The following is a 12,107-nucleotide window of genomic DNA, read 5'->3' on the forward strand; positions in this document are numbered from 1 at the left end:
TTTGCATACAAAATCCATTGTTGCCACCTCAGATGCAGTTGTGACAGTTGGTGGGCCAGCATTCGGGTGCGGTATCCGCGCAATAACCACGGACTGGTCGTCCATTATTAACTTAAAAACCTTATTAAAGTTGCCTTCGCCAATCTTAAGTATCTTTGTGCAGCTTTGTAACCCGACAGCATTAATGGCGGCGTTTTGAAGTTCCAGAATGTTGAATGGGCGGTACCGTTCGCGCAACTGCTCTTCTTCGTTCCAGAGCCACCGACCGGAAGTGTATCGGAAAAATTCGTGCCCATCGTTATCATATGCTGGATCCATGGCTTGTGGACGATGAGAAAATCCTCTCGACAGCTGGCCCGATAGTACCGAGAACTTGTAAAAGGGTATTCGACTAAAGCGAGCCTGGCGAAGTCTCAACAAAAGGAAAACCATACTTGCCGCCGATGAGGCGGCCTTTTGGTTCGCAAACTTCTCCAAAGTGTAAATCTAGTTGTGTTGGCAACGCATGTAAGGCGAGAGGCTGGTTAAGCGCTGGAGGTTGCAAAGGATTGTGACGCTCCAAAGTCCGGGCGCGGGCGCGCTTACATACCGGTACATACATACATCTCTCAAAGTGCAGAAAAAGCGGGCGTTTAGTCCCCGGAACACCATACACCAACTTCCCACAACCCACATTATCGTGCGAAGTATTATTTCAAACTATATTCTCTCTCCTTACTTACTTAAGTACCGCTTAAGACTTATATATTCAATTGTAAATAGTTTGAGCTAGGGTTTGTTAAGTACTTTCACAGAACCAGCGATAGCTCAACTAGGGCGTAGGCGCTTTGGAAATCCTCTTTGTTATGTTGGAGCGAAAAGGCAGATGAGCTCTGCTCTCTTCGCGCCGACTTTTCTGCACCTTGAGAGCATACTTCTTACAGCCCGTAGTCATTTAGATCCTAGGCAGCCAGCCACCCAATATCTGCCCCCACATCGATATTCATTCCACAGCTGATTGTTTCCTGCGTGCACAGCTGTGCCGCCATGGTCTGGCGCATCCTAGCGATTCTATCAGCTAATGGATGTAGTCTATGGACGGGGGCACTTCATCAAGACGAGTGATGCGCCTCGTCTGCACCCTTCGTGTGCTTTGGAAATCCTATCCTCATAGAATTAGACGTGTAAGTAGTACCAAAAGTATGCTATTCCACTAAATATTATCACTCAATCTCTCCAGGCTTCTCCTGCTTACCGTCTCGATTGTTACTCTCGCCAAACGCTTTGCAGTAGCGCACATTGTACTATTTTCCTCGCCAGCTTTCAAGGCAAGAACAAATCCATGTGGATCTACAGGACGTATCAAAGATGCGTTGACAGATCAGCACTGGTCACTTCGTCCAAGGGTAAACGAAACCGCTGCCGAATGCTCAGCCACGGCGTCTTCACTCATGTCCTCTTCAAAAAGTTATTGGCAACTTCAAGGAGCGGGGTTGTTGTAGACCTAGGCGCCGTCTATAAGCGTGCATGTGCTGAACTGCAGAGTTCTCTTCCTAGACAAGTCCTGCACTGCTCGGAAATGAGACAACCATTTCCCCGTCTTCGAGGGGCGTGGGCATCCGCTCCAGCTCCGGGTGCAACGTTGTCAAAGTCCGCAGCGATAAAGTCACCTTGGATGCTGGTTATGCCCAGATGGTCAACTTGGGTGATGTACTTATCCTGCTTAATTTCGCATCGGGGAAAAGCAAAAGTACGGCAAGCTCTGCCAGTACAGGACTAAGAGTTTGAAAGTGCTAGATTCTGAAGCCGAGTTAGTGCAGCTTCCTTTGGATGGGGCTGGAGTGCGCAAGGGTTGGTGTGCGGCCTTGTCTGAACCCTGCAGAACGAAGGCAAATGTTTTTCTTTCGGCCGATGGAAGCTAGAATCTCAGGACCTGATAACACAAAGCCTGTGGCTGAAGCTGGTGGGAAACAGCCAGCCGACATTATCGTTCACTGTGTTGCAACACCGCTTTTACGATTTGCAGAGAGCTCTCCGAGCTTTACAACCTTTTCTTCTCTCATGCTCTGTGTCAATGGCGCGCAACAGTTCCCGCCTCTCAGGATCAGGATCAAGATTCGTGGTGTTAATGTCAAAGCAGAAGGGACTGACCATGCCGCTCCAATTATGCACCCGACCGTGAGTCATGCCTTTATAGCGCGCTGTACATGCGCGCGCAAATACTGAAAGTCGACTAGATAATCCCCATCAGGGTCTGGCCGAGGGTCCTCATGACCCGTCTCGTCACGTTCAGCAATGGACCCGCTTGGACTTCGATCAGATCTAGGCCGGCATCGGTGCTGAAGTTTCAGTAGTGATCTCGAAGCCAGCTTCCATGTGAAGGTTACCATCGATCGAGCAAGATCGAGCTAGGTCGCAGAGCTCGGTTACGCGCTTTGTTTCGAGGAAACATGGATTATCGCTCATGCTACAAGGCGCCAGCCAGCAAATAGTCCGGGCTGTCAGAGCTACCTTACTTACTCTTGGCCGCGGCCACGCATCCTGGCAAATCAGGTTGGACGTGCAGCTTGGTAGGTCTGTAGATACCCGCGTGTAGCATCCACAAGGGCACGGTGGCCTGAGCTCGTGCCATCCTCTTGAGCAGCACCAAGGGGGGGCTGGCTGCTTCGCGCAGTTGACATGCTACCCTGTCTGCTGGAGTGGTCCATTGGATGGGCAAATAGATATGCATGTTCAAGATCGGAAGCAACAGAATACGGTGATGTGGCGTGTGGTAGACTGCATTGCCCTTGGGAACTGTTACGGGCGAGGAGGATAGCTCACTGTGTTGTAGCAATGACCCACACTGGCGCATGGCAGAGTGGGACGGAATTGAAGATCCTGACTGCGTTCGGCAGAGTGCTTGCGATGTCCGCTCTCGACTTTGGGGCGAAAGATTTGTGTGCAGCAGGATCCACTGCTTAGGCTAGACAGAGTGAAAGAGTAGTTACTTTCGCCGCATCATCATGGAACATGGTGAGACTGAAGGAGGGCGTCTCCGAGAGAAATGAACTTCTGAAAAAGGTAGTCAGCTTGAGTGGACAGACATTCGGCCGTAGACGGAGACATGAGGTACTACCAGTAGTCGTTCATATTCCAATCTGTGCTTCTGCAGACGCTGTTGCTAGGATGATTGGACGATAATTGCATCAGAAACTTCAAATGCGGGTCAAAGCAAGCCACCATAGTCGGTAGCTTAGGCCTGCGAGTTGGACATGTGATGATTCATGCTACTGTGTGTGACTCTCTATGGGGCAAACGACTGAACGTGGGCCTAGCTTCCCGTTCGACGGCCATGGCCACAAGACAGCGGATACCCAACCTACTCACCTTCTTTTTTGGGCCGTCGGCGCCGCCATTCATACACCCTGGAAAATTGTTTTAAGACTTATCGGCGGGCCAGGGCACAGTGTCAGATGTTAAGCCCATGATCCAGACAGACCTCGGGCAAGCGAGGTCTGCGGTGGCATGATCTGATTAGATTAGATTAGATCAGGCTCGAACGATTAATGCCTCCACTGCCAAGTCGTATTGCACCCACTGCCAAGTCAAAAAAGTCTTGTGTCTGTTAGTTTTTCACCTTGCGAACAAATCACAAGTCAATATTACGTCAAGGCTTCAGCGCTTACCGTTAGCGTTTCGACCACCCGGAACAACCGAGCTTGCGCCGAGTGGAAGGATTCATCTTATCTGATTGATTAGGAATCAGCGCAGGTAGCATGAGGGAAAAGGCTCGCTTATGCATGTAGCTCGCTTGTAGATTCAGTTGACATTGGAATAACGTAGAAACTACTCCTGATAGTGCCGTACTAGCCGTACGAAGCTGCAAGGAAAGAGTGGGGTACCAATATACCGTGCGGCGCATACTGCCTCAAGCCCAAGATAAATATGGGAGACATCCCTTGCTATTAGACACGGTCAAGCTTCTTACACTGTCAATCACTCAAGACAACTTCCGAGTCCTCAAAATGTTGAGCCAACTCCTTGCCCTCGCGGCGACTACATCTGTAGTCTCTGCTTCCTTCCTCAAAGGCTGTGCGGAGGCCAAGTGGGACTCCGACACGGACTTCTGGCAGCACAAGTTTATTCCTCAAGACAGCGATGCGTTCGTAGCAGATTACAACAAGACCTATGCTACGATTCGCAATCATGCCGGATGGACTGTGCTTCACTGCACAAACGAGCCTCCCCCATTGGAGGCCGTCAGGGGCGACAAGGATACCTTGTTCGTCAAGGTCCCCGTTACCAGCGTTGGGGCTTTGGATGGGTTCTCGCAGAACTTGATTGACGTAAGCTCTTCCAGCTCCAGTATCGATGTCACTAACGGCTTGCTAGATGCTCGGCATGTCTAAAACCATCCATCGGGTCGGCAAGTACGACACCGTCACCACTGCATGTGTTCGTGGCTCCATGTACAACAACATCACCTATGACCAGGACAACTGGGACAAAGCACCTGAAGTGAACGTCACTTTCTACGGAGATGGCCACAACAAGGACCCGAAGAAGTTCTTGATTTTCAACAGCTTTTACTCGCCCCTCGGGGCCGCCTCGTACCTCAAGGTTGTGTCCATGTTCTTTGGCCTCGAGGAGCGCGCTGAGAGCATTTATGATGCCATCGTTGCCAACTACCGTTGCGCGGCTGCCAATGTCCAAGACCGTATCATGAACAACAACTGGCCTCAGGGTGCTTTGCTGTCAGCTGTACAGAAGCAGGGTGAAAATTATGCTGTCTATCAGAACGACTTCTGGACAACCTTGGCCAACGACGCCGGTGTGCGCTTGGTCAATGTATCCTCGGATGGCAAGCCGACGGGCGAATATGAGTATCCCGGTGTATATACGATCAACGCCAAAGATGCCCCCAAGAGCAAGCTAGCTTCCGAATCTTGGGCCATCATCGATACAACGCAGTATCTCGCCACAGATGATCTAAGGTTAAACTCCAAAGAGTTCCCATCCCCACCCGATGTCACTACATATATGCAGCTGTCCGGAGTATCTAGCGATATATACGCCTGGAACCAGAAGAACATCATCCTCACTGACAAGGGAACCAACCGCAACCTACGACACAGTAAGAGATCCCATGACTTGGTCACTGAAAAGACGTCAACTAACAGTCTCTAGACTTCATGGACAAAGGCCCGGCTCGTCCGGACTTGGTACTCTATGACCTGCTCACCATGATTAACCCTTCTATGACGGCTGGCATTTATACAACCCAATTCATGCGTAACATCAAGAACCCAGGCGACACTGCGTACCAGCTCGCCACCATTGATAGCTGCACGCCTGAGGATAACACGCTTGGGGCTTTGAACATCACCAAGTGCGAGCTCCCCAAGTGGGCCCTTGGCTTCCACAAGTCTGGTGCCTCTGCCAACGCTTATGGCCGCCAGGAGACTATCAAGTCTCTTGCACTAGGCGGAGAAGCAAAGGCAAGCGGTCTTAGCAAAGGTGCCAAGGCGGGTATCTCGGTTGGCTCCATCGTCGGTGGACTTCTTATCATAGGTGCTATCCTCGCCGCTGTTCTCTTTGCTCGCAAGAGATCTGCCAACAAGGCAGCGAACGGGCCCGACATGGAAAAAGCAGCTGCAGAGAAGAGAAGTACCACTGGTTCGTTGTCTTCTTAGACGACTACCGCACTTATGTAATTCATGATTGAACGCGTTACTAGAGTTGATAGCTACTGATCATTTGCCATCTATCGGAGATGTTGATATTCCATCTATATAATGCTTACGCCTGCCTTATGTGGTTGCTGTGTCGCCATGCAATAATCACACCAACCAAAGCTACACGCTCTCGCCCTCATTGCTGCAACCTTCTTACTCCAGCTCATTGCGGAGTCACTTCAAGCAGTCTAGCAACTCGCAAACTTACTGCTGCAACCACCTTCTTATTCCAGCTCATTGCGGGATTATTTCGCGCATTCGCCACTTGCAACTATCGCATAGACTACCGCTTTATCGCTCACCGCAATGACACTCACTCTTTCAACCCGACGCGACGCTTTTAAAGATGCCTCGCACACAACAGAGCTCGCTGGTTACCCTCTCCCAGACAAAGATTGGTATCGCCACAGAAACAATAACGGCGAGTATGCCGCTGTGACTTTCACCAAAGAGAAATCTATTCAGGGCTTCAACCTCACTTGTAGCAAATACTACATCCTTCGCGATGCTCTCGTTCCCCTCCTTCACAAAGACGACATATACAAGAAGAGGTTCAATGATGCTAATGTCAAACATGATGACCTCTGGCCAATATTTGTCACAATATGCGAGCATGATCTTGTCCAACACCCCACTCATATAGGATGGAAGCACGATATGCTCTTTCGATGGTTCAAAACAACAGCAGAGTGACTCAATGAACTCGAGAGGACGGACCATGAAAACAGGACTTTCCCTTTTCTCCCAGCAGACCATTGGAAATGGGGTCGTAGCGACCTCTCTCCGAAGAAGGGATCACCCTATATGCTATACAAGCTTGTTAGCATTAGGTTTGAAGACGAAGGTGGAAAGGTGGCTATTGTTCGACTAGTAGACCTTGCCGATGACGCCGTGAGGCCGGTAATGGGCAACAGGATCGATATGAATCCATCTGATAGTTCCTTTGATCGACTCGTCAAAATCCTCCTCGACAATGAGTCCATCAACTACCAGAAGGGGTCCAAGATCAAGTTCCTCCATCTGTTAAGAGGCAACGTTTACGTCGCTATTGAAACCGACAAGCAGCTCTCATATGCAATTAAGCAACTTCGAATCCGAGGGACAAGCAAAATCGAGATGAGAGTGGTGGGCGTTGATGTAGAGGATGAATGATGCGGATAACGTATTCTTCAAAAGGATACAGATTTGGTAACAGCACCCGAATGGCTTGACGAGATAGGAAGGCTTCATATTGAGGCCTTGGGGCAGAGCTAGATTTTCTGCGACAAGGCTCTCGCCGTCAACACCTTCTTGCCATAAGATGTCCATGGCTTCATTGATAGACGGCAAGGGGGGGGGGGGGGGCGCTAAGCAGCTGTGTCTTGATGTCGGTGCGGAGGCGACTGATCGAAGAATCGGATGGCGACAACTCAGGTATAATCTTCGAGACCAACTTGAGTATCTGGCTATTTGTCTTCTTCATGCTAAATAGCTCGTCATCTGTCAGGTCAAGATGCAGGCATGACAACTGAACTGCGGTTTCTTCATCGTTGTCGAATATCTCGTCCGTCTCGTCGTCGTATTGGATGAGCCGAGGTAATGCATCAGGTGGATCGGTCGGTGGCGAGACGAGTGCTGAAACTGAAGATGTCCGAGTGACAGGGAATGGCTGATCATGTGATTGGCTCTGCTGGTCCAGATAAGGCATACGCGGCAAGAGCAACGTGTGGCGACGCTTAAGTAGAAGAAGGACAAGCTGTGCGACTCGAAAGAGCGAGTATAAGCCTTGAGAAGCAGCGACGGCGAGAGTCGAACATGCTGGGGAAGGAGGCGGTGCGAGCGAGTCGAACGAGCGAGTCCTGATGAGCCACGAAGGTGTGGTTGTTGACGATACAGCCTGTATTATTGAATGAGCGAGCATGAGTTTGGGGTAGCAGCGAAGGTGGGGTGTGCTGGAGAAGGCAGTGACGTTGCAGTGAGCAGGCAAGAGCATACCACGGAAGGCACCACACCTAGCATGATGTCGCACGAAGCATCTATGCAGGAGGCAAAGGGTAAGAGAAGCGAGTAGAAGGAGAGTGGTAAGAAAGTGGTCCAGATCTACAAAAAACATAGCTACCCGTCGCCATCTACACCGGCAGCCAACCTTGATGCTTGGAGAGATGACCCATCCCGTTGAGCCTCCTGCGAAATGGTGCGCAGGGGCGAAGGCAGTTGAAATGTCGGGCCACACCTGTTCAAAGCCCTCGTACGAGGTTCAGGAATCGAGGCTTGTACGAATGCAAGTCTGCAGTCTGTGGGCTTGGGTTGGAGCCAGGGCGAAGAGACCACGGATTATCAACTAACGCTTAGAACATTTTCATGTCTGTGTTATGATATAGTGGTCCTTATCCTCAAGCGCGTCTCTGGTCGCATGGGTGGTTCAGCATACTGCATTGACAACAAGCGCCATTACAATAGGCGTTCATCCACGCTTAACCCACTGGTACATTGATGTTTGCACCATCTCGTCTTCGTTCCGGAGCCTTGGGCGCCTTCGTCGGTCGCGCTTCTTCTCCCTCACTTGATGACGAGGTTGGGATTAGGGTCTCTTGTCCGGTCAGCTCACCGCTTAGCCTGTCTGCTTCCTGTGTGTACGTGCTGTCATCCTCACCGGAGCCCTGCACGAAGCCCTCGTTCTCCCCACTGATGCCGCTAAAGCGGTATGTCTCCAAACTCATGTCTCCAGGTGTCGAGATATGCGTCTGTCTGCCTGTTAAAGCGTTTATGCTCTCTCCAGTATCTTGTATATAGGTCTTGTCGTTCTTGTCCGACTGTTGCACGTATGTAGCCTCTGTCTTGTTAAGCTTGCTATAGCTTGTAGTAGTTGTAGCTGGGATCTCGCGGTCCGAGATTAAGACTACTTGACTTGCCTGTAGTGGCGTCCTGTATAAACTGCTCGACCCGCGCACTAGCTGCTGCTGCCTTTCTATTGTCTGGTTGCGCTGGCTTGTCCATAAGGTAGTCGAGTTGGAGCCTTCGCGGACGGGGACTTGGTTCGATGGTGGCATCCCTTCTTGTAGCGACGTCGCTAGTCTAGTGTTGAGGCTATAAGCCGTGCTCGCTTGAGGTAGTTGTGGTGGTAAGGGAATTGGCTGCATTGGTGGGGTAGGCAGCGTAACGAGTGAACTTGACGATGGAGCTACAACAGCATTATATTTCTAGGCTGTGAGGGTGGGACAGATGAGTGTACCTGGTGTAGAGGTGTAGCACTGAATTGGATTTTCGCGGCCCCCTTTTATAAGTGCGCCCTCTGTTGGGTTGTTGTCATGTGCGTACCCCATTTGAGCCCGTTTCCCGGACGCGTCTAGATGGTTGATGCTGCTTTCTCCGCGCCCGCGGTTTGGTGCTATCGTGTCCTAGGAAATGACCTTAGGTGCTGGAGCGGTATCCTTGTTAGTTGTGGTGGACGGGAACGAAGACGCGCTTGGTCTATTCAGGTGATTGTGGTATGGGTCGAGGCCTGGCTCCGCTGAGGTTCTAGTAACGCTATTCTGCGCTGCGCGCTGCCTCGTCGCATGCGGTGTTTCCGCGCTGTATAAAGGCTATGGGTCATGCTATAAAAGAGTTTGCCAGGATGTTGGACAACGAGAGTGGTATACGTAGACGGAAGATCATATATGTACTACGCATGGAGGGTAACAAAGGCCGGAAATTGACAAAAACTACCATAAGAAAACCACTGCCCCTCCAACCACGACTCGGACCGCTGCGTTCATTGACGACTTCCCAAGTACACACTATCTACTTACTATCACCTTCCCTGATAGTTATGCGGAACCCTACCACGATGTAAGCTTAATAGCAGATAAGGCTACTTAAGGAGGTAAGGTTTGAGGTTAACAACCCAATCCGCTACCCCCAAAAAATCAGGGGATCAAAATTCATTTGGAAAAAAAGGAACCTAAAAGGCAACAAAAAGACGTGGTTACGTCGCAGACAAGATTCGAACTTGCGAGGCCGAAGCCATTAGATGACATGAATGAGTAATTCAAGTCTAACCCATTAACCACTCTGGCACTGCGACCGAGGATGAAGTTTTTGAGAAATAATAGGTATATAAATCCTCACAGAAGACTACAGGTTCCAAACGGGTGAAGATAGGGTTGCAGAAAGCGAGCGGGGTACACTGAGGAAAATCCTTTAGGCCTTGCTAGTTTGCATCATCTAATTGGTTATCTAGAGGCTAGACTTTCCACTCAATGACCACGTCCCCTTCCCCTTATCGTAAGCGACTTTTCCTTCCTTCTGCAGCTTGTCAAGTATTTGAAGTACCCCCTTCTCTGCTGGTTCCCACAGATTCTCGGGATAATCTTTGTAGATAACTTTGACAATATCCATCGACGTCCACCCGCCCTCCTTGTCCTTGGCTAGGACGTCTAACACCTGCTTCTCTCGCTGCTTCCGGTGCTTGATGTACTCTAGTATTTTCGCTGGACCGTCATCGATGACTGGGCCATGTCCTGGGTATGCGCGACCCTTGAATTGCTTTGACATGCTGTCAAGACTCCTCATGTAGGCTGCAAGATCCTCAAACACAGCGGTACCTTGTCCGAGCACATTATCTCCTGTGAACATGGCATCCTCTTCTTCAAGGATGAAGGCCATGTGATCTGTCGTATGGCCTGGACAGGACAAGGCTCGCAATGTTGCGCCTTCTGTACTAAACGCCTGCCCATCACTTATGTCGAGCCAGTCGTCGTGTGGATCATTTTTGTACACTTTGGTATTCAGCGAGTGGTCTAGGAGGTCGGGTACCCCCTGGACGTGGTCATGATGCCAATGCGTCAAGATCACTTTGTCGATAGCGATCTTCTCGTTGTCCAGTACCGACTTAAGCGACGCTATCCATTCTGGCTTGCCCTCGCCGGTATCGATGAGCAATCGTTTTGCGCCCTGACCAACGATGTATGTATTCGTGCCTGTCTTGAATATTAGTAGCGACGAAGAGAGAGGATGGGCAGGTCGAACCTTGAAGCGTGAACTGGAAGTTGTCAGAGCTGCATCCCCATTGAAACGCAACTGTCGCTCACCTTGCTTGGATTACCCCCTAGGACACGAATGACACGACTACTGAGCTTTTCAATCGTCGGAAGAGGTACCAGAGGTTCCGCCATGGTCGAATATGGTCTACAATACGTGAAGGGAGCAAACAAACATGGTAACCGTGGGGGCATGCTGAGTACTATCTTGGTACTTACCCTTACCGAGGCTCGCTGTTATCGATAGCGCCATTTCAACAACTCAAACGAGGGCGGGAGCTAAATATTTTCTAGGACCACGACTTAATACAGAGTTAGGCAAAGCCAAGATGGCCCCCATTCAGGACGACAATGATATGCCGTAAGTTTTTCTTGTGAAGAATGGCGCAAATGCTAAGCAAACAAGACAGCTTTCTGCCGGAGCCTTGGATGCACTGAAAGACTTTTACGGCGAGCGGGATGCAAGACAGAAACAATTCGAAGAGTTAAGAGGACAGGCCGAAGATGAATTTGAGGGGAAACTGTCTATGGAAGCTTTTACAGAGGATTGGAATGCGAGCCAGTTCTGGTACAGTGATGAGACTGCAACAGTCCTTGCTCGCCAACTGCTAGATGGTGCGACGAACGACACGAGGATAGCAGTTGTATCTGCTCCGAGTGCTTTCATTCAGTTGAAGAACTTGCTGGTGAGTGAACGTGATCAGGTCCGATTGCATGTTTTCTAACGTTGGGATAGGCCTCGGAAGAGTACCAATGCCAACCACAAATCAAACTGCTCGAATACGACGAACGCTTCGCCGTATTCAAGGAGTTTGTGCGGTATGACTTTGAAAAGGCGATTCAGTTGCCAGTCGAGTTGAGAGGCACGTTCGACGCCATCATTTGCGATCCGCCCTTCCTGAGTCAAGATTGCCAGACGAAAGGTATGTCTAAGCCCGTTGAGGCATCTAGACACAGGGTCGCTAACTAGCCATAGCTGCCTTGACCGTCCGATGGCTGGCTAAAGCATGGAACCCGGAGGCTCTCCGTCTCATTGTGTGCACTGGCGAGCGCATGGAGACGCTAGTCACGGATAAGCTGTATGGGAAAGTTGGCACGACGACGACCAACTATGAGATCAAGCATGCAAAGGGGTTGAGCAACGAGTTCAGATGCTATGCAAACTTTGAGTGCGATGCATGGAAATGGACCGAGTCATAACGAGCTGCTGGAGCAGGCTTCTCGTATTACATGTTTCAAATGTCAACATCAAGGCTTGTATTAAAATTAGACAGCCCATATCAGGCGCATGGAATCGGTCAACTGTACACATTTGATTGTTCGGTAATCCTCTGAGAAGGATGTTCAAGTGCAGCAACAGCACTGGTGAACATTTGCATGAGCGGAACCGACCCGAGGGCGGAGCTACCCC

General features: G+C 50.2%; 6 protein-coding genes and 1 non-coding gene across 7 annotated transcripts; 3 read left to right on the forward strand and 4 right to left on the reverse strand.

The window, feature by feature from the left end:
• Window positions 1-3,986: 3,986 nt before the first annotated feature.
• K460DRAFT_408147 (uncharacterized protein) lies at window positions 3,987-5,654 on the forward strand (the record flags this gene model as incomplete). Its single annotated transcript, XM_040937137.1, has 3 exons — window positions 3,987-4,307; window positions 4,354-5,095; window positions 5,149-5,654. 3 exons carry the CDS (start codon window positions 3,987-3,989, stop codon window positions 5,652-5,654), a joined length of 1,569 nt encoding a protein of 522 aa, XP_040786385.1.
• A 348-nt stretch (window positions 5,655-6,002) lies between these two features.
• Window positions 6,003-6,848, forward strand: K460DRAFT_378880 (uncharacterized protein; the record flags this gene model as incomplete). Its single annotated transcript, XM_040935116.1, has 2 exons — window positions 6,003-6,385; window positions 6,425-6,848. The coding sequence occupies 2 exons, from the start codon at window positions 6,003-6,005 to the stop codon at window positions 6,846-6,848; spliced, it is 807 nt and encodes a 268-aa protein (XP_040786386.1).
• A 160-nt stretch (window positions 6,849-7,008) lies between these two features.
• Window positions 7,009-7,596, reverse strand: K460DRAFT_408149 (uncharacterized protein; the record flags this gene model as incomplete). The annotated part of the gene is made up of 1 exon (XM_040937138.1): window positions 7,009-7,596. The coding sequence occupies one exon, from the start codon at window positions 7,594-7,596 to the stop codon at window positions 7,009-7,011; it is 588 nt and encodes a 195-aa protein (XP_040786387.1).
• A 460-nt stretch (window positions 7,597-8,056) lies between these two features.
• K460DRAFT_368682 (uncharacterized protein) lies at window positions 8,057-8,466 on the reverse strand. The gene has a single exon (XM_040933826.1). The coding sequence runs from the start codon at window positions 8,393-8,395 to the stop codon at window positions 8,150-8,152; it is 246 nt and encodes an 81-aa protein (XP_040786388.1). The 5' UTR covers window positions 8,396-8,466; the 3' UTR covers window positions 8,057-8,149.
• A 1,179-nt stretch (window positions 8,467-9,645) lies between these two features.
• K460DRAFT_t54 lies at window positions 9,646-9,741 on the reverse strand. Its single transcript has one exon. It is a non-coding gene; the product is annotated as a tRNA-Ser (tRNA).
• Window positions 9,742-9,859: 118 nt separating this feature from the next.
• Window positions 9,860-10,876, reverse strand: K460DRAFT_387789 (Metallo-hydrolase/oxidoreductase). The gene is made up of 3 exons (XM_040935658.1): window positions 10,748-10,876; window positions 10,686-10,698; window positions 9,860-10,636 (listed from the first exon to the last, which is right to left on the reverse strand). Exons 1-3 carry the CDS (start codon window positions 10,829-10,831, stop codon window positions 9,894-9,896), a joined length of 840 nt encoding a protein of 279 aa, XP_040786389.1. The 5' UTR covers window positions 10,832-10,876; the 3' UTR covers window positions 9,860-9,893.
• On the forward strand, window positions 10,847-12,084 carry K460DRAFT_418824 (uncharacterized protein). Its single transcript, XM_040937969.1, has 4 exons — window positions 10,847-11,057; window positions 11,103-11,382; window positions 11,433-11,619; window positions 11,673-12,084. Exons 1-4 carry the CDS (start codon window positions 11,026-11,028, stop codon window positions 11,894-11,896), a joined length of 723 nt encoding a protein of 240 aa, XP_040786390.1. The 5' UTR covers window positions 10,847-11,025; the 3' UTR covers window positions 11,897-12,084.
• The last annotated feature ends 23 nt before the right edge of the window (window positions 12,085-12,107 follow it).

The sequence above is a fragment of the Cucurbitaria berberidis genome, assembly GCF_010015615.1.
Source record: "Cucurbitaria berberidis CBS 394.84 unplaced genomic scaffold K460scaffold_4, whole genome shotgun sequence".
Taxonomy (NCBI): Eukaryota; Fungi; Ascomycota; class Dothideomycetes; order Pleosporales; family Cucurbitariaceae; genus Cucurbitaria; species Cucurbitaria berberidis.